The sequence below is a fragment of the Chelmon rostratus genome, chromosome 17 (genome assembly GCF_017976325.1).
Source record: "Chelmon rostratus isolate fCheRos1 chromosome 17, fCheRos1.pri, whole genome shotgun sequence".
Lineage (NCBI taxonomy): Eukaryota > Metazoa > Chordata > Actinopteri > Chaetodontiformes > Chaetodontidae > Chelmon > Chelmon rostratus.
Window position 1 is genome coordinate 4,303,521 of NC_055674.1, and position 24,040 is coordinate 4,327,560.

The following is a 24,040-nucleotide window of genomic DNA, read 5'->3' on the forward strand; positions in this document are numbered from 1 at the left end:
GCACTCGTTGGCCTGGTAACACGTCTCAGCCACGCAGCTCTCTTCGTGCTTTGTTCTTGCTCAGGTTCGTTTGCCTGTTTCTGAGTTATAAAGTGCGTTTACCTCATCTGTCAACCTGCCGAGTCTGCCCGGCTCCAGTCCACCACCTGAAAACCTGCTGACTCGCCTCACCTGCCTGCTCCTTCCTCAATCAACACCGATCGTCTCCCAGTGATCAATATACCTTTTTCATGACAATAAACCCTTTTGTTATTCAAATTCTCAGCATCTGTGTCCTGCATTTCAAGCCATTTCCATTTGTTTTACTTTGTTTTGTACTGTTTCTGCTCTGCAGCGTGCACTAACCTCACAGGAGAACGCAGACTCAAAGGACAAGCTTGTGAAGCATTTTTTTAAACTGAAAAATAAGTACAGTTAATCAGAGATAACGAGGTCCATCAGTGACGACAGATAAACTGCAGCCTGGTGTGCTTTTAAACCCCACTGGTCAAATTACGAGTCGTCTTTCAACAACAACAAAAAAAAACACATTTACTAAAGAATTTTCTGACAGGATGGTTATAATATCGCATTGCTTATTCCTTTTGAACATTTTTGAATCTATTAAGTGTAAAATTGCGCAGAATAAAGCACGTCATACTGAACGGGGAGCATCTCTTGTTCTGAGGAGACGTTAACAGCAGCCTCTCATTTCAAAGTCAAACAATTCGTTAACACCTGAGAGGTTTTCTTGTAATGACATCGTGCTACTTCCGTCTCTGCACAGCCAGAGGAGAGCCTTGTCAGGTGGACGTAAACATCGTGACTTTTAGGCTTTTGAACAGTGACCAATGATGTCGTTTTTATGGGGAGGACAGTGTCTTCTTTTGGCTTTGATGTAAGCTGAGTACGGCTGTCGTCTTCTGTGAAGCAGCCAAAAACCTTTCAGAGCTTCATTCAAACCTACTCGGGGGTGAGAATTTGACACTCAAAAGATTTTCAGGAGAGTATTTCTTTAAAAATGGCTTCCTGTTTTTCTGTCTCACCTCCAGCTCATCACATATATATGGACGCTTGGTCAGGACCTGAAGGTTCTGTGCTTGACCCATCTGAACATCCACCTTCCTCCAAATACAGACGTTTCTGGCTGCCCTGCATGTTGAAAAATGACACTAAAGGGTTTTCCTGTGCCTTAAAAAGGGGTCCTGACCAAGTGAGTGACAGGTTATGGTTATTTCAGTGCAGCAGGTTATAATTCAATAGTTTGGTTAGTTCATGTGACTCTTAACAATTAATTGTTAACAGACACTCGTGTTCTTGTAGCTGAAGGTGACTCGAGTCAGTGACGTAGCCGTGTTCGAGTTTTATCGGCCCGAGCGTATAATATATCTTTGCTTTTCCTACAATAAGCATGTATCTTCACTTTTATCTTAAAACTGCTTTTTTTTTTCTTCAGCTGACTTGCAGTCTTGATTAATCTTGACGGAGGGGGAAAAAAAACGTAGTTTGATTAGCGTCTCCATATAAGTGCTCCCTGCTGATCAAATTAAAATTCTGCAGTCTATCTGTCAATCCCATCTCAGGCTGGTTTGCTGCATTCAGGCGCTTATATAGAATCCAGTAAAGGAAGGGAAAAAGCTGCAGAGAAACATTTCACCCTGCTTGTTTTCTTTAGGTTGTCGAAACTGTGGTGTTTTTCCCCACAACTGCACCAACTACATGACTTCTGTACTGCACTGACTTTCCTCTTGTCCTTCGTGTTTGTGGAGGATTTCTCACTGAGGATGCATCTCTGACACGTAGCGGGGGGAAACCCCACTGGACCCCTGAATATTTAAGTGGTGATAAGACTGCAGGGAACCACACTCCACGTCCAGTGGATGCACACATATGGTCCTGCTTTTGACTGCGGTTTGGCTGCTGGTTCGCCACTCCATACTTTCTGGTTTCAGCATTTTATTTTCATTTGCTTGAGGTCGTTTTCACAAATGCTCTTGGGTGTTTTGTATAGAGGGAAAAAGAACACTGAGACTGCTTTTCATAAGTCTGTAACATCATGTCTGTGTGACATATTGTGGATTTTTCCTCAGGAGATGTTGAGGTCTGTAGAGGCAACTTTAAGAATAACTTGAATAATTTGAAATGTTTCTCTGTAACAGCAGAAGCTCACTGAAGTTTGACCTTCTTATGGTGTCTGCGTCCGTCCATCCTGAAGCTGATACTGAATTAAAGGAATTGTTTCATTCTGGGGAAAATGTTGCTTCGCACCTGGGTTAAAACTGTCTCCAGCAGCCACTTAGCTTAGCTTAGCATAAAGACAGGAAACAGTTTGAAGCCTGGTTCTGTCCAAATGTAAAGAAAAGAGCGTCAAAAATCATCTTGCTTGTTTAATCTACCAAAAAATCCAAGTGTAAATGTATGTAATGTATGTAAATATGCCATAACATTTTCTATCTTGTTGCCAGTCAACAAGCGAAGACTCTGGGAAGTCGCTGGCACATAATGTCCGTAAAACGGAAAGTTATTGTAGGTGATTGTAGGTCAGTTTTTGTAGGGACTGACAAACAACAATGGTTCTTTTGTGTAAAGATCCAGCCAATTGCAAACGATTGTGCAGATGACCGGCTCTTCCTATAACGAGGTATGCTGCTTCAGTGTGCAAGTTTGAAAATAGTAAATGGCCTCAGTTTAAAGATAAATAGCCTAAATGTGAATATAGATACCCGAAATATAAATATTGATCGCTTAAAACAGATTGTCTGAATGTATATAGTTATTTATCTGGATAGATATAATAAAAGGCCTTTTCTTGGAGAACATCTGGGCACATCATTTGAAAAATATGCAAAATATTATTTTTCTGGGATATTGCTGTCAGTTCTTGAGCTTGAGCAAGGACAGTGCTTCATGCTGTGGTCCCAATGTGTTTTCCACCAAAGGAATGATAAGAAATTTAAAAAAAGGAGATAAAATGTGTAAAATAGTGAACTTTAAAGGACCTTCCTCTTTCTACTCTTTATGCTAAGCTAAGATAACCGGCTGCTGGCTGTACCTTAACATTTACTGAACATACGTGAGTAACGATTTTCTCATCTAACTCTCAGCAAGAAAATGAAGTATATTTCCCAAAATGAAGAACTATTCCTTTGACTTGTCTGCACATGCAAATACAGCCAGTCGTAGCTTAGCTCCAAAAACAAACGGGACACATAATGCAATGACATCTCTGTTTATTGTATTATAGATGTCCACTTCATTTGCACACATTTTCTTTTTTTTTACATTTTATTGTGTCTTTTTGTATCTCGTATCAACTCTAAGAAATTCACATTTACACAATGCATTTTACATTAGTAGGTAAGTACAGGTGACAGTCAGCTTTTTCGGGAGCAGGTCCTGATCTATCTGGATCATGTTTGTAATAATAATATCACAGTGAACCCCCCCCCCATAGATTTCATGTTACGGCATATTACAGGTCGTGTCGCCTCTGAAATGGAGGGAAGTGATGAAACTTACTGTACATGCAAAACTCTGTACAGTAGAGCTGATTTCTATTGACTACTAGCATATGTGAGTTTTAGAGTAGAAGTCTTAGGTGACATGTATATGTTTCGTACTGCTACATGACCATATTAGTTACCAGTATTTATAGCATGTTAACATACAGTATGTGTTCACTGGCAACCTGTTTGTACTGTAAGTCTCTCTATACTGGTGCCAGGTTTTATACAGTTTGCTTGAGTCTCCAAGGTTCATCTTTAGCTCTGACTTCTGTTGGCTAAAAACCTTCATTAGCTCTCAAAATATCAAAGAAATGCGCATAAAATCATAAAATAAGAGGAGTAACTGCCAAAAATATAGTCAAACTTCTGAACTTAAAGACACCTGACACTGTACACAGGCACTTGAACTGTGGTACACTCTTTGAGTGCATTCATTTTACATCTAATAAGTGCTACAAAACAACATATCAGTTAGAAAAAATACTGACTCCAAAAGTGTAATACTATTCATAATATAAATCAACAGGAGAATGTAAAGACAAGAACAATTTACAACAACAGAATGTGGGCAAATTTCAACCATTTCCTTGAATGTGTCTTGCATATTTCTGTTTATATTCGGGTTGTACATTCTTACATTGTGGGTCTCATTTCACAAGCTGCTAGAGAGAGGGAGAATAAGTGGGTTCAGGGTAGATGAGTGCACTGCTGGAGGGCTGATTGGGCCTCGGGGGGGACAGAATCAAGCAGTATGCTGTTTCGTTCTTTAAATCAACACTCCGGTCAATCACGCTGTAGCAGCGTCTGCTTTAATGTCGCAGCCACAGCAAGCATCAGGATGAATCATGCCGGCTCTCTCAATAGAGGAGTGAATCATACACTGTTGCTGTGTGTGTGTGTGTGTGTGTGTGTGTGTGTGTGTGTGTGTGTGTGTGTGGTCACATGTCCACACTGCATGCCCACATCAACTGAGGAGCTGTAAGCAGAAATACAGCAGCATTTGATTCGTTTCCATTCAGAACGCTGCAGCGATACAGGATGAATCACAAGTGAAAAGAGCAAGAAGTTTAATTGTCTCGAGATGTTGGTGACCATGTGACCGCTCCACGCGGCATCGCACAGGATACCATGACTCACTTTCTCTGCCTGCCTGACATTTCTTATCCAGCCTATTGCTCACTAAACCCGACAAACTCTGCACACAAGTAAACCCGTCTCATTTCTCCTTTAAAGTAAGAGGTTGTATACTTCTTTACTTTCTTTCCAAGAGTTAAATGACAAGAGAGATGCTAGTTATATATTAAACAAATGTGATGTAATGTTTTAATTAGAGAACTTTAAAGGTCCTGGTAGGCAGATTTTGGTACTTTTGGACAAAGCCAGGCTACCTGTTCCCCCAGTTTCCAGCCTTTATGCTAAGCTAAGATAACCAGCTGCTGGCAATAGCTTTATATCTACTGTACAGATTGCAGAGTGGTATCAATCTTCTCATCTATGTCTTGGCAAGAAAATGTCAAAATGTCAAACTTTATTACTTTAAATCCGTCGGTGTCTGAATCATGTTAGCTAGTCTGCATGTCGACCCGTATCTTTCTACATTTTTCAGCTGCTTTACATCTTTATATCAGCTGCTTTACATCTCTAGCTGTCTACCTACTCCTACATCTACAGATTGTTTACAGAAATCCTCTACAGATCTCTTGCTATTTGTTTTAGTCACACCACAACAAGAGGGACCCTGAGAAAGTACCCCTATAGGAATGAATGCTAAAGCGCCGCAGTCAAGCTCGGCTCCGGTAGACCTCTTCCACAAGATATCTGTGTCAACTGCTTTTGCAGTTCCTGCAAGCAGCAGGGGGGCAACATAAAAGCGGTCCTGTGTGATAAAAGGTGCCACCCAGCCTTGCGGCTAAGTGCTTTTATATCACCATGGCGATATAGTAAATGTCAGTGGCCCCGGACTTGGATAAGGGATCTGTAATGTCATGTTGAGGCTTCAAAGAGAGCCGTGTCGCCCCTCTGTCGTCCGCAGCATTAATCCCGATGAGAAGCGGCCGAGCCGAGCCTAGCAGAGGGTAAATGAAGCTGAAGCCCTGAGGTAATTACTACCTGCCTGTCAGGACGTCTCTCTAATGGTCCCCGCGTTGACGTGAGCGCCGCCGCCGGTGCATTAGCGCCTCAGCCCTGTTTATCAGGCTCTATCATGCAGACAGAGCTGTAAGCAAGACTGTAATAGTGAATGTGGAGGGTGGGGGTGTGCTGAGGATAGTGAAAACAGTTGAGGGGTGTCCCAATTTTCCACTCAGTGAGTGTAATGACAATGACAGATGGGATTCCTTTGCCCGTGTTTTTTCAGTACCAAAATTCATTTAAGCATCTGTGTAACGAGCAGCTCTGTATGCTGGGTCACTGATGGCGTCACAGCTCCTGTTTTGGTCATCTTCGCTTCCCCTCAGACATGTCAACTCATCGCAGTGAGTCAGCAGAGCTCCACGGTCCAGAGGCGTTTCTCTCATGTCGCACATCCGGGCTCCATCGAGGACCGTGGAGGCACCCTGCTGAATCAGCCATGCAGCCGAAGCCACAAAATGCAAGTAATGCACCACAACGGGAGACAAACATTTGGGGTGCGTTGCATTATGAGCATGAAACTGCTGAAACACAATCCTGTAAAGGGGGTCTACGCGAGAGTGATAGATAGAGAGTGCAGGTAGAAAAATAGCTGATTACCGAGTGGACAACGCGGCGATTGACCTTTCTTCCCAAATATGAGTCACCTGCATCAGTCGGCTCAAACAATGAAGCAAACATTTTACAAGACGACATGCCATGAAATGCATCTGTGATTACATGATAAAAGAAACTTCAGATGAAGCTGGGAGTGACTCACGGCTCCCCCGCTTCTTTTTGTATCGCTGATGACGGCGGGGGTCTAATGGAGTGAATCCTACGGAGAAAGACTAGGATCATCTGAGAGCGGGACGCCACAGAGGAAGAAGTGACGGAAGAAAGGCGTCTTTGATGCACAGGGAAAGGAAAGGGGAGATAATGGACAACCTCTCTGTCTATTTACCTTTCAGGCACATACGTTTCATGGCTAGTGATCAAGGAATTAGAGGGAGAACGGAAAGCTTAGAAAGGTTACTAAATTGGCAGTTAGTGAGAATTTTGCCAATATTAGATACTGGAATAGTCAGTTAATGGCATATATCTATGGTTATGTATCTGCAGTGACATTAGTCCCGATCATGGTTGATATTGCCGTAGAGGTCGTGTCCAGGCACACTGATAGATAGAGTTGGACTCTATATGCAGGGATGAAGAGTCAAACTGTGACCCAAAGGTGCTGGGAGGTCCACACAAGTCAAGTCTGTGGCTACGTCACATACAGTATGAGTCAGAGTCGGTTTTACATTCCCACACGGGCCCCCCTGCTTTCATTCTGGTCCACGGTTCAAGTCCTCACTCTCTTCTCCCTGTCTTCAGCTCTGTCGCCTCCTCTCCTTCCCCCTCTTCCTCAGACTTCAGGGGGAGGCGTGTCAGGCTGGGGTCCGCCATCCACCCTCACCACTGCAGAGAGGGAGAGGACAGAAATATGTCAGCCTCTGGAGGAAGACACGGGTGATTTGTGGTGATATTTAAACCAGCGCTGGTTCATTTTTTAATATGAACCTCTTTCTCATCCACACAATTAAGCAGATTCTCACTTGTGTTCACAGTATTCTTGTGTTTCCCACTTAGCAGCTTCTCTTCAGTAAGTCGTTTGATTAAGTGCACTTAGATTAGTTTCTGATTCAATGTTTTTAATAACATTACAACTTCATATCCACCAAAACACCCACACACTCTAAGTCCCTCTGCATGGAAAACCCCCTGATAATCACACTTTTCCCTGCAGGGGGCCCTGTGGTGTCACTCACTCATCCGAACCTGTTAAACCGGAGTCATTAGCCGGATGAGGATGGGAGACAAATGCTCCCTTTTCCCACAAACCTCTTAACCTGCTGTCAATTGAGGAAAGCCATGGAAACGCCTCGGGAATGCAGAGGCGTTCCTGAGAGGACCCCCGAGTCCGGTGGGTGTATTCTCGTCTTTATAAATGCATCCTTGAGCCGAGGAAGTGTCGTACAAGAGGGTTTATTTTAAAGCTTCAGAAGAGGGGGCTTCTTTTGTCGACTTATAATGTCATATACTACCACTGTTTTCATCCCTTTTCCCTTTCTAAAAACATTTTGCACCTATTTTACTGTTATGAAGTACGCTTGGACTGCTGTGTCCTGCCTGTCTGCTCACTGTTTCTGACACCACTGATTCTGTCCACCGATGGCCGCAGTCCACAGCACTCCTCTCCCTTCCTTCCTGTTTAAACAGACACTCTACAGGTATTATCAGTGACAAAGAGCAGAGAGGCACTGATGCCAGCCAGTGCAAAGCCATCTGTAGCACAGTGGTCTGCACCTTCTGCCTCAGTGCAGCTGAGCCTGAGCTGGCAATGCAGCGTTGGTAATAATGGCCACGTGGAGTTCTGATGTTTCAAAGAGTCCAACCTCATTCCAAGAACCACCACCAGCTGTCTTTCCTGAACCAGCTCAAATCGCAGCAAAGCTTGTGTCTTCCTCCTCCTTTCTTTTTTCAATCGGCACATTCAGGCCATCCTGATTGGACCCTGAGTCACAATAAATCTTTCAAATTTGCCGATTGGGACTGATTTCAGGTGGCTTCATGGTGGTCACGAGAGCACCCGGAGAAAACTTACGAGATATTTGGATTGTTTTACTAATTTGAAAAACACATTACTTGTTTCTCATAATGCTCTTTCACTTGTCTCTCCCTGAGGGCAGCGGTCCTTTGCACAACTTGTTTAATTGCTTTTGCATTTAAACCCCAAATTGCGTGGACAGATTATGAGTAGTGGGTCCTGTTGCACCTACATGTAAATGCCCCTTCACTGAGTCATTTTGCATCTTTTGCAGAGGTGTTATGAAAGATAACTTTGACTCTTAAAGGCCCTGAAATCGTGTCTTTTCTGTTAGCCACTACACTGAGTGATGAGATACTATAAAAATTCATACAAGAGATTCATGCACTTCTTCTATGCTGTGGGAGGGGCTCAGTGGGTAAATTGCCATGTCACGTACTTCCGTGCACCAATAAGGATTGTTAAATCAGACGCTGTGTTCAAATGCTATGCTAACGTGCTGCCTGCTACACACTCAATCAGTAAGTACTGCATACTGCGTACTAAAGTATGCTGTATGCTCTCAACTAACACTTGCCTGCATCACATGACTGTTTCGATCACAACATTATCGGTCCGAGCTAACGTTGAATGAAAATAGTTTATCACATATGTAAATCAATATTACGTCTCCCACTCAATCATATTTTCCTGTATCATTTTAAGGCAATTTAAAGAGAAACTGGTTGAGTCGATTTTGACTGACATTTGCCTCGACTCCATTTTGTGTCGACTGTGAGGTCGAACACGGGACGGAGATGCGTGGATGGGTGACGTGAGGGCTTAGAGTTTTGTTTAAATTTTAAACACATCCGATATGCACAACTCAGAGGGGGAAGCAGGCAGCAGAGGAGGTTGTGGGGGGCAGGGAGGGCTGCTGCACAGATAGACGGCTCTTTTTCATGGAGATGAGCAGACAGAAATGAGGCCGAGCACCCTTCATGTAGGAGCTCTCACCCCTCACCAGTGACTGGTGCAAGGAATACCCTCTCTGAATGTTGTCAGTCAAAACACGGGACATGTTCATTGCTTTCTTTCTTTTTTTAAAGGCTTATTTGACTTGTTTTGACTGGAGGTGTTCCCATTATTTTAGCTGCCAGTAAAATATGGTTCATTGGAAACAGGAAACCCCCTGCGACTATCGTGGATTTATTGTGCATATTCTCACCCTCTCGCGTATTTTAACAGACCCAGTTGGTTGTGGATGGACCACCGACCCCCAGCCTGGGGGAATTTTCTGCCTTTTTAATGCCTTCCACACCCGCAGACGGTGCAAATGCCAATTAGCAGGTGCTAAACACTGATGCTGGTTTAGATTTTGAAAGGCAGTGAGACCAGGCCTGCGTCCCATCTCATAACACCTGCTAATGAGCCGATCAGTTATAGAGGCGACGGGGTTAACGGGGCAGTCATCTTCTCAATGAACCAATCCCGAGCTGTTCCCCCAAAAGAAATTCCTCCTTTTCTTCGACATGCAAGCAGGCTTTACATTTGTTCAGCGGAAGAATGGAAAGGGGGACTCAAACAAAACACAAAACAAAATAAGCTTTTCCCAAGCCTCATTAGAATGTAATGGGTATCCCAGAAAAGACACAGTGGTGGGGATTGTTCGAGGGAGGATTTATCAGCTGTTTGGCTTGTTAGCACATTATTATCCCCATATAGCCATTTTTTAGGCTGTACAATAATTCACAGTAAGACTTGGAAGGAAACATATGAGATCCTCACAGACAGGAGCATGAATGACTAAATGAATAACAAGATCATGACTGAACCCGAGACTCTGTTCTTCAGGTAAAAAGCCTCTCAGGTTTATGAGTATAGATCGAGTGAGAACGCTGGTTTTATCTCTGTACCGTAAGTACATCTATTCCCCGCAGCACATCCCTCTGTTCTCCAGGATGTTTAAAGGTTAGCCTCTTATTGTCCACCTCATTGTTTGTGTGTTGGCATTGAGTGTTGGCCAGTGACTGAAATCCCCTGATCACATACATTAATTACTAAAAGATGTAAACATTTCAACCAAGTAGTTTAAAGAATGGTGCTGATGTAGGTTTTTCCTCTGTGCGAGGCACCTCCACAGCTGTCCCAAAGCTGTTATTTGGATTTTGAGTCAATCCCACACACATCCTGACATCACAAATACTCATTAAAGCATCAAATGTGTTTTAATCTGTGGTTAAAAATAACCTCCAGCAAATGCATTTCCTCTGGTTTGAGTAACGTTTGCTAAAAGTACAAAAAACTACACCACCAAGCCTACCTGATTAAACTATATACTCTGGACCCATTTTGAAAATGCCATGTTCAGTAGGAACCAGTGGCCTTAGCGCTGAGACACATTGTTGGTTTTGCTGTTTTCATGGGATTTATTGACGATAACTTTCAATACAAGTATATGATTAATTACAAGAAATTGGGAAATTGTGCAAACTATCATCTTCATGTAGCACTGAAAGAATGGTAATAAAAAAAATAAAACTAGACGTTGTTTCTCTCTTAGTGCACTGCACTGAAAGAAGTAAATTAAGCTCATGGTAAATTGCTTTATAATAGATCAGTAAAGTGCATAATGTTGTTTTTATCCCTCCAAGCCAGACATGATCTACTGAGTTAATCGCACGAAAACGTTTAGATTTTGTCTGGCTTGCTTCTACGTGGCAAAGTCCTGCAGACATGCCCCCAAAATACTTCCTGAGTCCAAGAGAGACAAATATAGATACATGGTAAGAGCAGCAAAGGCAATTATAGATCAAACATATGCAGTTACATGGTCTCCTTATACATTACAACTCATGTACTGTGCACTAAGATAGAGGGTGTGTTAAACTGTGTCTGTCAGCAGTGAATATTTTAGCCTCATTTTGATGATGGACCTCAACATTTGTGACTAGGAACCATAAAGTCAAACTAATACATAAAGCATACAAGCAAAATGAGTTGAAAGTTCGGTACATGCCTCAAACTGATGCTACTGCAGGGCCTCACAATCATAATCCCCACATTCCTAGAGTCTAATACATCATGAGTGCGTTCGAGATTTGGCCTCACCTATCTGCTCTTGGCAGCGAGGTGTTGGTCCTGCTCACAGGAGATATATATTGTTTTTGATCTCAGTCCCCAGAAATGCGTCTGTGCTCTGAGGAAAACCACCACATGTGTTCACAAGAGCTCAGCAGAGTATCCTGATGTAATCGATAATGGCTTTCTCTGGCAGCTAGTACCACAGTGTGAAGCAGGAATAGATTCAGACTTGGGTCAGTGCCTTATGTTCAGTTGGAATTTCTCTGATGGATATAAAGTCGTGGGTTAAGGCCAGTTACCAAATGTATTTATGTTTAACAGATACTAAATGTAAATAGGTCGACAAACCATAGGGTTTGAGTAACTGACGCTTGGTATGGTTTTCCTATATCACTAGTGACCACTTTATTAGGTACACCTGTACAGTCTAATGTAATGCTACACAGCAGCCCTGTCCATCTATGGTTAATAATGTTCAGTTATACTGTATGTTTATTACTGAGTCATAGTTCAAGCTGGTGTTGTACTGGACTACATCATATTAAGAGGTGTTTCTAATTTTTTGTCCCTCCTATCTACATGCATGAAAGGTGCACTAGCAACGCCTCTCAATATAATGCAGTCCAGTACAACACCGCCAGTGCATTGCACTGAGAGGCGTTGCATTAATTTGTACAGGTAATCCAAAAAGGTGGACACTGAATGTATAAAACAATATGTATATGCATGCAAAATGTCCATATAAAATATTCAAACTGAAGATGGATGCATTGATTACACTAAAACCTGATCCACTTCAAATTGCAATGTATTGTGGCCCAGCCTTAACTAATGTGTGAATTCACACGCTTGTGTTTATCACAAATATAAAAAGTGTGCTCTCGGCTTACCTATCTGCTCCTGTGTGTGTGAGTGCGAGGGCTGAGCCTGGACTTCAGCCTGGGCCTGCTGCTGCTGCTGCTGCTGCTCCTGCAGACTCTGACTGTCCACCGAGATGCCGCTGTCGCTGTGCAGCTTCTCGCCCTCCGGCGTCACCATCTGGTTGTTTGTAGCCGCACGGTTATTAGCTGCCTGCTTGTTCTGCTTGCAGCTATTCCACCTGTGGAGGAGTGGCACGTCAGAGGAAGATAACAATCTGCCCAAAATGACACAGCTATGTGATGCTATCTGAGTTTTTCCAATCAAATGTCAAGCCAAATGTCTTCACAGCTACAGTGACCAGTGGCCCTTTGCAGCAGCTATACGAACATTCTCTCTTAGGTTAGGGTTCACACTAAACAATGAATGAAACTAGTTTGATACTTAAGTTATGTTGAAGTTTGGTTGCACCACTGAAATGTAAAGTTCGTCTTCACTGCTCTGGCATAAAGTTCAAGTTAACCAAAATGTTATTGCAGAAAATGATGTTGTCACTCACTGTGGTCAGTCAGTGAAAAACACTGTTCTTAATGCTGTGTTTATTACTGTGTTGTCTCCCATGCCCAATTGGTTTTGCTACGTAATAGCGATGAGGCTAACAGCTACAAATAGCTAAAGTTAATCACAAAACAACAACAAAAAGGTATGTAAACATAAGAAAAAGGCATAAGTATATACTGTTAGTATGGAGCATTTAAAGCTGGTTCAAAACAACAGTCACACTGGTTGATGAACACTGATTTACTCATGTAGCTTTACTAGCAATGTAACATACTGTAAAGCCATGTTGGCGTTACAGGAGAAGTTTGTATCATCCTCCAAGTTTTACCACCTTTCCAAACGATGCACCATCGTTATTTCACAGAGGACTTTACACTTACTGAGGACTAGAGGTAAGATTTAAGTTTCAACAACTGTTGAAATTTCTGTGTATTTCAATGGTAAATTGTAAACTGCATATGTGCCACATAAGAGCAGAATCTAAAACTATAATAAGATGCTCTAAAAATGTTCAGCAAGGATGGAAAAGCTGTTCTTAAGAAGATGAATCACTCATGAATCAATGACTAAAATATTCATGAGGCACAGAGTGGCACAGTTAACACCTCTAAGTGTTTACTTAGAAAATATTGGGTGTTGAAGGAAGCCACATAATGCTGTTCATGCATGACGATACGGACATGAGGAGCACCAGCCAGATGTGTGCGTGACTCTGCTGACGGGTCTGGCACTTGAGCTTCCTCTGGTCGGCACTTCTCAACAGTCACGGCCTCTAATGAGCTTGTTTACTTGCTTCAAATGTGTTTTAGCTGGAACTTGTATCTGTCTGTGTGAGTGCTTGCATGTGTGGTTGTGTGTACTCTCTAATGTGTGTGTGTGTGTGTGACCTCTGTAATGCATTAAGTGTTGTGACCTTGTTATTTTTTTTTTTTAGCAAAAACTTATTGTGGTACATTTGAGTGATTCTCTAGAATTGGGTCAAAACCTCTTCAACCATGGCAGGCCTGAATATTTCACCAACCTCGCTGCCATTTTAGCCCGGGGCACCATCCGACACCACCCACCACACCATCATTTCCATCAACCTCTTTGTCCTAGATTACATTGTGGCTGAGGTGCAAAACTCAGTGGCGCTAATGCAGGCCTACTGACGCACAAAGCAGCTTTTCACCTCCTTCTTTTCTACCAACTGACCTCTTAAAAACAATGTAAGCCACCAGGCCCACCACCACGGCGGCCAGGATGGAGCAGTAGATGGGAATGAGGTTTTCGTTGAGCCCGTGGCCGAGGAAGCGAGGAGAGCCGGCGCTGGATGTGGTCGTCTCTCCTCCTGGCATCGGGCTATTGGAGCCATCCGGGGGGAAGTAATTGGTGAAGGAGGGGGTGGATGGACTCATATCTGAGGTGGAAGTGAAATATGTCGGGAGGAGAGGATCTGCATGGGAGAGAGAGAGAGGAGCATCTGTGAGACAAGAAACTAAGAATCTACAGTCATGCTAGCAGCTCTGTGAGGCTGTGTTCACCGTTTTAGTTGAGTGTGTTAACATGCTAACATTTGCTAATTAGCTCTAAACATGATGCAGAGATGAGGCTTTCACTAGTTTTAGGAACATTTAGTCATCAAAGTATTGGACAAATTGAAATTGGACCTGATGATGAGAGAAGTTAAGAGATCACCAAAGGTATTATAATTCATCCTTAGGAACATTTTGGGGCAATTCTTGGACAGTTGTTGACAGTTTTACATGAATATGTACCAAATTTCAATCCTTCCAGCAGCTGTTGAGCTATTTCAGCCTGAAATAAAGACCAACAGCCCGACACAGAGCCAAGCTGCTAGCCTGGCTAAGAAGCACGCCCATCATGACGAGACACTTTCATATCTTATCTGTGAGAGCTTGTTTGCTGGGATGTAGTCACCAAGTCCCCGGCCAGATGTCTGATACACTGCACACATGCGGCAGCTGTTTCTGATAGACAGATGGGTTGTGGGTGAGTTGCTGTGTGCAGAGAGAAAAGGAATGCTCCTCGATGAGGGGGGCAAATATCTGTCACCCACCAGCCCACCACGCACCAGGCCTGGGTCCTGCACACCAGGTCCCTTTTCAACACGTCCCCATCTATGTGATCTCTGCACATTGCATGACATTAAGGCCATATGGATCTATGCAGAACAAAGTCCGGAGCTTTAAGGAGGTCATCACTTTGAGTTTAGCCATTGCCGAGGCCAGAGAGGCAGGAAGGCTCTGTGCTACTGGATGGATCTGGTTTCTATCATAGCAAAGCCTGGAGAGAGGAGTCATTTTCATAAATTGTCCTATTTCCTCTTTCTTTGTGAGATCCATTAATGATTCAGTGTAATTCCCCATGCTGCAGCAGCACCATGCCCACTCTGATGGGCATGACTTGTCCTGACAACACAGTTTATCCATCAGGTCTCTCCTACAGACCTGTCATATCATGCTTCTGTTTGGAAAAGCGCTGTAAGTAAGGCTGCAGTGATTCCGTCAGATGGCGGAAAAGCTCAAAGGGCTGTCATGCAGATTATTCCATCCCTCAGGGCATGGTACAGCAGGCTGAGGAGAGGGCCTGTCCAGCCAAAAACCAAAACTCCTCTGAGCTCAGCAGCCTGGTGGGGATGGAGAATGTGCAGCCTGGTTCAGATCTGAGCCTCTAATTCCCAGCAGAACCTCAGGCTGCTCCTCATTAGCTTCATACTGGTGCTCACAGGATTAACCCTGCGGAGACCCCTGAGGCTTCCTTCAAGGCCAAAGACTGGGACACTCTATCCCGAAAACTTTAGGGGTCGTCCTGCTTTACCATTGTTCAGGTTTTGATGGCTAAACCCAATACGATGATTACAGTGAGTGACTCAGATTGCTTACTGGTTGCCACGTATTGTAACTCGATTCAGCTTTGACTCCTCGCTGCTGATGCAGTACACTTAGTCATTTTGTACACCTTTGCTCACTGAGAATTAATACATCTATTACATGTATTAATACGAGGTCACATCTAAGTTAGTAATGACTCAAACGGTCAGTTCTCCGAAATAAAAATAATAATTTAACTCCTCTGACATCTATAGAAATGCAGATGCTTTTCTCTTTATTTGTCCAGGTTTCGAGAGATCCACCTCTTAAAACTTTGCCTCTGCGCCAATTCACTGGAGGTGAATGAAATTTCATTTGTGCTGCTGACAGCATTGAAGAATTACATTTTAATAATTCACCAGCAGTGTGTCTTTCCAGAAACTGTGTCGCGGTTACTCTGGATAATCCACAGACCTCACTGTCTGTCACAGCGCTCGTTGGAGCTGCTTTAAGCCAAAGAAAGAGTGTATGAATAGACTGCGGTTGACAGTGTTATTATCGGAGGTATTTGAGGACACTGCTTTTGCCAAGATATGTTGCTGTTTGAGTTTTTAAATGTCACTTTCACTGCTTTTAGCACCTCCACCTCAATGGAGCAACAACATAAATCTTGGATAAATAAACCATAAACCACTGACAAAAATGCTTTTATAACTACATTTAAGAGCTGTCACCTTATTTTTGTTTACCTATTAAGACCCTGAGAAACTCATTTAACTGTTTTTTTTAACCAGCTGGAAATCTACCAAAAATTAAAAGAAGAATTTTGGGAAGAAAAACTGATTAACTGACTTGTTTGAGCAGTAATGTGGTCATAATAAAGACAAAAGAGTTATTCAGTGGACCATCACAGATAGACAGAAAGACTGTCCACACATATATCCTCTTTTCACTGACATGGCAGATAGTCAAGTTTCTCCACATTGATTTGTTGCATAATTTACACACAGTTACTCACTCTAATAGTCAGATGGGACCTTGATGGGCAACTTATGTGGACATATTAGAAAAACCTCTGTTGGTCGTTAAGAGTCCACGTTGGTCTGTCTTTCTGCATGGTGATGACGGGGCATTCCTGCCTCCCGTGGGGCGGATTGGTTTACGGATATGGTAGAAAATATCTCTCGCGGACAGAAAAAATACAACACATGTGCGTGCCATACTTAGAAACACAGAAATAATGCAGAGATCTATTTAAAGCAGTGCTATTGATTCGGATCGGTCTAAAAGGAGGGCGCGTCCAGAGCTGTGGAGCACGGCTGTCTGTATTACAGGCGTTTCTTGACCTTTCCTGGGATGTAGTCAGGTTTCCTCAGCTCCGCCATACATCATCCAGCTAATGCAGGGCTGGCTAATGGTATTAGCAATGCAACACGAGCTGGCAAATAGAATAAATCGTGAATGGAAGGTGTGAAAGTGAGTGAGAGTGTGCATACGTTCTGGCCTTATATACGGTTCGTCAAATAAGTTGCAATCTTTACGGCCTTTCCTTTAGCCAACTGGGCTATCAGTCATCGTGCACTACTGTAAGTGCCTCTCTTTGCTGCGATGAATGTTCTCTCCATGCAGACGCACACATGCAGGAGTCGCACCTCAGGACTCGCTGTAAATTGTCTCTCTCGTTCTGAGCCAAAATGACAGCTCTCCTGAGAGTCTGCTTCACATAACACTGACTCAACACAGAGAGCGGGCGCAGCTTAACTACAGTACACTACCTCTTTATTGTAACTCCCCCTCTTTCTCTCTATTTCTCTGGGCTGATGCAGAAAACACGTCTGGCTGCAGACCAGAGGATAAACCCGGGGCTCCAGAGGCTGCATACCTCAGCTGGAACAGAATGGGAGCTTAAAGGCGGCGGCGGAGCTTTAACAATTTCATTTTGGCTTCGGTGGGTTTAGAGCACTCGTGAAACAAAATAAAACTAGCCCAGGTCTTTATGAGCGCTGGGCTGTGTGCAGGGAGATGTGTTTATTGGAGGGGTGTGGATGAGAGGGGGAGAAAAAAAAGATTTAATTTTTATGAGCCATTGAGGTCTTTATGGTGAAGTTAACCCCAGGGTCTCGCGCGGAGGTTGATGTCTTGGCTTCTGCCAGGTCAGGGTGGAGATGAGCAACTATCAGGCGCAGCACATGTACAATGAGCTCTTTATCAGCCGCCGAACACTCTCCCTCTGTCTCAGCTCGGCCTCTATCTCAATCTTCCTCTGTGTTTGTCGCCTGGCGCGCACACATCCATCAAACGCACACGTACTACAAATTATTCAAGTGAGCTCTCTGTCTTCTGTCAGGGAGGGTTAATAGGGAGAGCGGATGGAGGGGGGGGGCAGACAGAGAGGCAGAGTGTTAGGAGAGACTGGGGAGGGGGTGCAGATGAACAGAGAAGCTGCTGTAAAGTGCTCTGATTAGCAGGAGTAATTATACTGCAGCGGTGAAGGAACTGAATGCGCACTGGCCACCTTCCACCACTCTGCTAGCCCAGCCACTCGAGGGCCGCTGTGGGAAGAGATAGAAAGAGCAAATGAACAGAGACGGGGGGGTGGGTGGTGATGAGCGGAGCAATAAAAAGAAAAGAGGTCTGCCTTTATCTGTTTTTTTAATCTTTCCCTCTCTTGTTCTGGAGGACAAACACTCGAACAGACGCTCGACACTTCACTTTTGATGCAAATCTTCTCGACCGGAGATTGAACGGCACCTTTCGGAAGAGCCCTGCCGAGGCCGGGCGGACAGAGGCCGTCAATAAAAGATGCAGGAGGTGTTTTCAATTTCGGATCAAAGAGTTTCGCACATGTGCGGTGTCCGGAGTTTAATGAAAAATGTAGAAGTTAAAGCACACTTGGCAGGGGGACGAGCTTGCATGTGTCGCGTTAGCCTGCTATCAGCGGTATTGATTTTGGATGCTCATAAAAAGTGCTTGTGTGTATGAAGCTGGAGAGGGTTAGGCTATGCTTGTGTGTGTGTGAGTGTGTGTGTGTGTGTGTCCTGCAGTCGAGCGTGGGTGCTCATAGAGGTCATTCAGCGAAACCTGAGCACGAGCAGGAGAAATCCCAGGACTCGTATCGACCCCTCAGCATAGAATACCAGCACAGCGCATATGCTGCAGCTCTGCCTGTCTCTTTCCATCTCTATTTCTTCCTCTCTCTCTTTCTGTCTCTGTCATTGTATCGTGTAATTGACACTTGGTGACAGCTGGATATGAACTGGGGACTTAGGGAGTTGAATATACCCCCAATCATATCTTTTTTTTTCACCACGCGCAGAAGAGGGAGAAAGACAGCAGGATGGGAATTAAAAATTATCTCCCTTGCATAAGTAATACCCAGACTGGATGTTTGCTGCAGAAAACATATCTGAATGCAGACCCACCATGGACCACCATGGAGGGCCTGGAAACATCATCACCACCACATGTGACTACAGCCATTACCCACAGGCCCACTGTGACAGGGCTCTCCTTTCAGACAGACGTCCCACAAGATCACTTATCGTGCTGTTTCTAGTTGCCGCCGTTGCTGCCGCTACATAACTATTACTCAGGACAAGCCGGGTCAGAGGTGACACCAGCTGCATGGGTGGGCGCAAAATGGGCAGCAAAAGGCTGTATTGTGGCCTACTGTACGCCAGACATGTGTAGAATACAGTAGATGTTCTGGGGGTTTCAGGGGGTATAGGGTGCAGTTTGTTTTGCTGTCACATTAAAGCCTCATGAGTCTTTCCGAGTGGACACGGCTTCCTCCATCCCTGCTGGGGAACAGTGTTAGACTTGACTGATTACATTCCTGTGCGGTGTACGTCTAAGTTAGCATCTCAGCATGTGGAATCTGGTTCAACACTTGTTTCCCAGACTGCCGTCTTCTGCAGAGCTTCCAGCTTCAGACTCGTTGCATGATGCAGGAAATGTTAACACTGCAGGGATGTTTTTTTCCTCCCCCCCTCATGTCTTTGCTTCTATTCTGTGTGATTAACAACAATCAACAAGGCTGAAATTTGATCTTAGCTTGAGCTGGCACAGATGTGGACATCGCCTAGTGCAATAAACATCTGTCCACGCTCTGCAGCGAGAAGAAAGACAACAAATATTTGATTTGTCGTTGCTGCGTCACTTTTCCACTCCGCTCAATCATGTCAAACTGTGAACAGAACCGAGACCATGCTACCAGCTGTGAGCCTGTAAATAAGCATGTGCTAGCATGTTAACATGCTAATTGGCACAAACCACACAGTACGGCTGAGGCTGATGAGAATGTTATTAGTTTGTTCCAAAGCTATTTAACAAATGGAAATTTTGATTTTTTGTTTTTACAACTCATCTGGGGGTGACATTGATGTGTGTACAAAATTTCATGGCAATCCATCCAATAGCTGTCAAGACATTTAACTCCAAACCACAAATGTCAAACTCATGCTGGCATTAGAGGAAAAGTCAGGAGAACGCCAAAGTCAGAGGGATTCATCATCTGGGGACCATGAATGTCTGAACAAAATGTCATGACAATTTTATTCTAAATTACTGTGGTGGTGATGATTTATTGATGCTGAAAAATCTAAATGCAGCACCTTTGATGGTGTTTGGTAGACGTGAAAGGAAAGGTGGTAAGTTCTTCAACCTCATCTACCTTTCCTGTACTTATCTTTCCCCAGTCCACTTTTCCATTGCCTGTCAGTGCTAGTACAGTCTATTAAAACAGGAATTTGCTCCCTCCGTGTGGTGCTACCACATCCGCTGCTCTACAACTGGGTGTTGATTTTTGAGGTTCATTGACTTTGTGGCACCAAATACCTGCCAGCGTCTGACGCTCTGAAATCCCAACCACCCCATCCCCAATGAGAAATATCGCAGCTCAAAGCTAAATCCCACCACTCATATCAAAAGCCATCATAAAACTGTTCATTTAAAAATTATAATGTACACAGGAGATCAATAAAAGGCCCTGCATTAGCAAGTGCACATGCTATTAAGCGCTCTCTTAGAAGCATTTAATCACTCCAGAACGTAAGTGCCTTCTTGGTCAAAGTTTGTATAAAGAAAAAATCCACATGGAAGGAAAAGAGCAGTTCCCAGGAACAGACAAGGACCACAAACTTCTCCCGAAATCAGCCTTACGTTGACGGGAAAAGGTTGTTTTTGGGAGTTCTGAAGAAATCTTCACAGTCGTCACTTATCTGATGTTTTTTTAAAGAAAGATAGCAGACTTTGATGAAGGAAACTGATAGCAATGCCGCCTAAGACTTTCTACCTCCCAGATTCGAGCCTTGTGGCTCCCTGATGAGGTTGATTTCATGCCTCGTCCAGCCTGAGAGAATTTACAGCTTCCTTGGTTACGAGCTTCCTCAACAAGCTCGACTCTGCTCCTCGCATGCTGCCTTCCGCTTTGTGGGAGAGCAGGTTATTCATTGCCGTTGTGTTGACACTGCAGCAGTCTTTGACCTTTTAATGCTAAAGCTTTCAACTTCCTGCCATTTGAAAACCCGACCAGCGACGACCTCTGACTGCGAGTGAGACATATATGATGGCTCCAACACAGCTTTGAAATTCCTGGCAACCAGTGTGCAGCATGCGGGCTGTAACTGGTCTCTTTTTTAATGTGCTTTCACTCCTGACCTGTTTGATGCAGTTCAAACACTGTCACCTGAGCTCTGATATGGACCAATCAGCTACACCAAGCAACACGTCTCATGGCAGTTACTCACAAAATCCATCTTTCATGTCTGCGCCATCGTTCTCATTCCATGATCGAGCTCCCAATAATGCATAATGAAAATGCAACATCTGGTTAGACTTTCAAAATAAAGCTTGCCGAGAAACATTTAAGGTGATGGTTGCAGTTTGGTCAGGCCTAGGCACCAAAACTACTTGGTTAGGTTTCACAAAGGATTATGGTTTGGTTTAAAATAACTTCTTCCTTAAAACTATCAACACTGACTATATATTCCACACAGGAATCAAACCAAAGTCTACCGAGTTAAAATTCTGTCTTTGACCCATCCATCCACCCTAGTCACCACAATTAACTTGATTTTAATTAGGGCTGCAGCTGATGAATGTCGGAAAAGAGTAAAAGGCCAGAATTTTTCCTCAATTTTAAATGACTATTTTTGCCCAACCCAACGTTTCCCCAACGTGATGAGTCTGTTGGGGAAGGATGATGTCAGTCAAATGAGTCATGTGAAAACTGAAAGACAACAATATATGTCATTCTTTGGTCTGTACCGAGTTACCTGAACTAAAGGTGTGAAAGCGACCTGAGCATGTGGCAGACTTACTATGACAGACCGAGTCACTGGTCGGTGTGCACACAGCCATCTGTATCTCAGTTTCCTCATCACAGATGGTGCAGGGCAGGCAAGGGTCGAGGGAACTTTCCCGGTCAGAGAAGGTATCGTCCAAACACTCCTCACACACGGTGTCGTGATTGTGTTCGCAGTGCGCGAACACACCCTGGCCTGCCGGGCAAACCGTACACGGCTGGCACTGGCCCGACATCGCGTCGAAGAAGTAGTTGTAGTTGCAGACGCAGATGGCGTCGTTGGAGTCGGTGCAGGGCGTGTCCATTCGCATCAAGCCGGTACACTCGGTGCAGGGCCTGCACTGCTCCGTGTGACTGTAGTTCTCTGAGAAGGTCTCACCTGCAGACGAAAGGACAGGTCGAAGGAGACGAGACAGAAAAGCGAGAGGGAGGAAATGAGAGAAGGGGCAAAGAGTGCAGAGGTTAGAAGATGAAGAGAGCAGGAAATACGAGGAGATAAACAGGAGGATAAACAGTGAGTCTAATGACATTAATCATGTTTACTGCACATTCATTAGAAGGGAGGACACATTGATCCACTGGGCTCTTACTGATTTGTGCTCCGGGACAAGAAAGGTGCTCTTGTTGGGGAGCGAGTCAAAAGCCTGCTGTGCTCATTACGATATCGATCCCGATGTGTTTGTGCTGCGCTGAGTAAACTGCTTTAATCTCAGTTATACACACAGAGTGAAGTGCAGATGCATCGACATGCTCTCACTGATGCAGACATGGTGAAAGCCTCTTTAAAAGTGATCAAGAAATCACTTGGGTATATTTAAAGGCTGGAAAGAGTTTTAACGAGTCATTTCTCAGATACGTATGAATAAAATTTGTGTACATTTGTCATTCACGTTGCCCCATCAAAACTCATCTACACATAAATAAAAAAACTGTTTAAATCATGATTAATGACTCGGATGAAATTGATCCAATGAATTGTGTTCCTGAATCTATGTTGCCATTCATACAAAAGATAAATATTTGTTAAAATCATGTTTTGCATTGTTTAAATTGGTAATAATAACTAGGTTTTTTATTTCATAAGGAGCAGTAATGGCCTCAAAGAACTCTTGCTTATGATCTGTTAATACTTCATCAGTTTGGTTGAAGCTCAGGAGCCTGGAGACACTAGTCTTTGACTTTGCTTAACATCTTTGTTTATCGTGTTATCATGCTTCACTTTTAAATGAACTTACTTCAAGAACGAGCACTACAGACTTTTAAAGAAGTCCTCATCAACTATGTGCTATGATTTAAAGGAATTCTGGAAACTCACCACTATATAAATTTGCATGCTAAATATGAAGCTTCAGCCTGCACCAGGCTAGCTTAGCTTAGCATGAAGACTGGAAACAGAGGGAAACAGCTAGCCTGTCCAACGGTAACAAAATGCAGATGCTAACCTGTTTGAGGGCAATGAAATTTTCTGTCTTTCAGGGTTTAAAATGTTCGTTGACCATTCAATTAATCTGTATTTCAAAGAATATGGAATAATGTCTTATTTTGTTTAAGTTTTTAAAGCAAGAACCACCTGTCATCATTTAGACATTAACCACGTACACAAGGTAAGATGTCGACCCTGTGCTCATGAGCATTAACAGGTATCAATGCTGCCACAATTGATGTGTGTGAAAGCTAACAAGACTAAGAGTCTGCAGCCATGCTAGCACCATGCTAACATGCTCACAATGAGTCCATTGGCATGCTAACATTTGCTAACTAGCATAAAACAGCTGAGGCTCACGTAAATGTCATTTGCAGGCATTTATTCCTAAACCAAAATTACCATCCCACAGTGTCAGTGTGGCTGAAAAAACTTATTTTGCACTTCTTGTTTTGCACTTCTGTTGTGAATAATGCATCTCAAAGAACAACTCCATTGCATTACATTAATGTTGTGAGCGAACGAGATAGAGCACAGTTGAGTTGTGTTGACCAAAATTTGAGATAAAATCTGTGCTGACTAATTGCCTGCTGCTTTTCAATGACTTCAGACATTTCAAATTTGCTCTCCAGGAACGTTTGCATTAGGAGGGTTTGAGAGAGTTCATCGCTGAGGAAGTGATGACCTCAAATAAGCTTAGTCTTACACCGAGAGTTCCTAGGGGCACAAAGTAATCTATTAATATTGCATGTTCATATAGAATTATTTTCAGATATAATTGGATGCCTGCTGAATTATGCATACAGCGAGGGGGGGGGTGTCGTACGAGTGCGT

At 43.6% G+C, this 24,040-nt stretch overlaps 1 protein-coding gene across 1 annotated transcript in view; it reads right to left on the reverse strand.

Annotated features, from left to right (window-relative positions):
- Positions 1-3,213: 3,213 nt before the first annotated feature.
- The window catches only part of ngfra (nerve growth factor receptor a (TNFR superfamily, member 16)), a 30,651-nt gene continuing 9,824 nt past the window's right edge, over positions 3,214-24,040 (reverse strand). Inside the window, exons 3-6 of the mRNA XM_041956887.1 lie at positions 21,800-22,162; positions 13,861-14,101; positions 12,138-12,346; positions 3,214-7,055 (exon numbers count right to left, since the gene is read on the reverse strand). Of these exons, the coding sequence (XP_041812821.1) occupies positions 7,003-7,055; positions 12,138-12,346; positions 13,861-14,101; positions 21,800-22,162 (866 nt within the window). The 3' untranslated portion in view covers positions 3,214-7,002. The remainder of the gene's footprint in view (positions 7,056-12,137; positions 12,347-13,860; positions 14,102-21,799; positions 22,163-24,040) is intronic.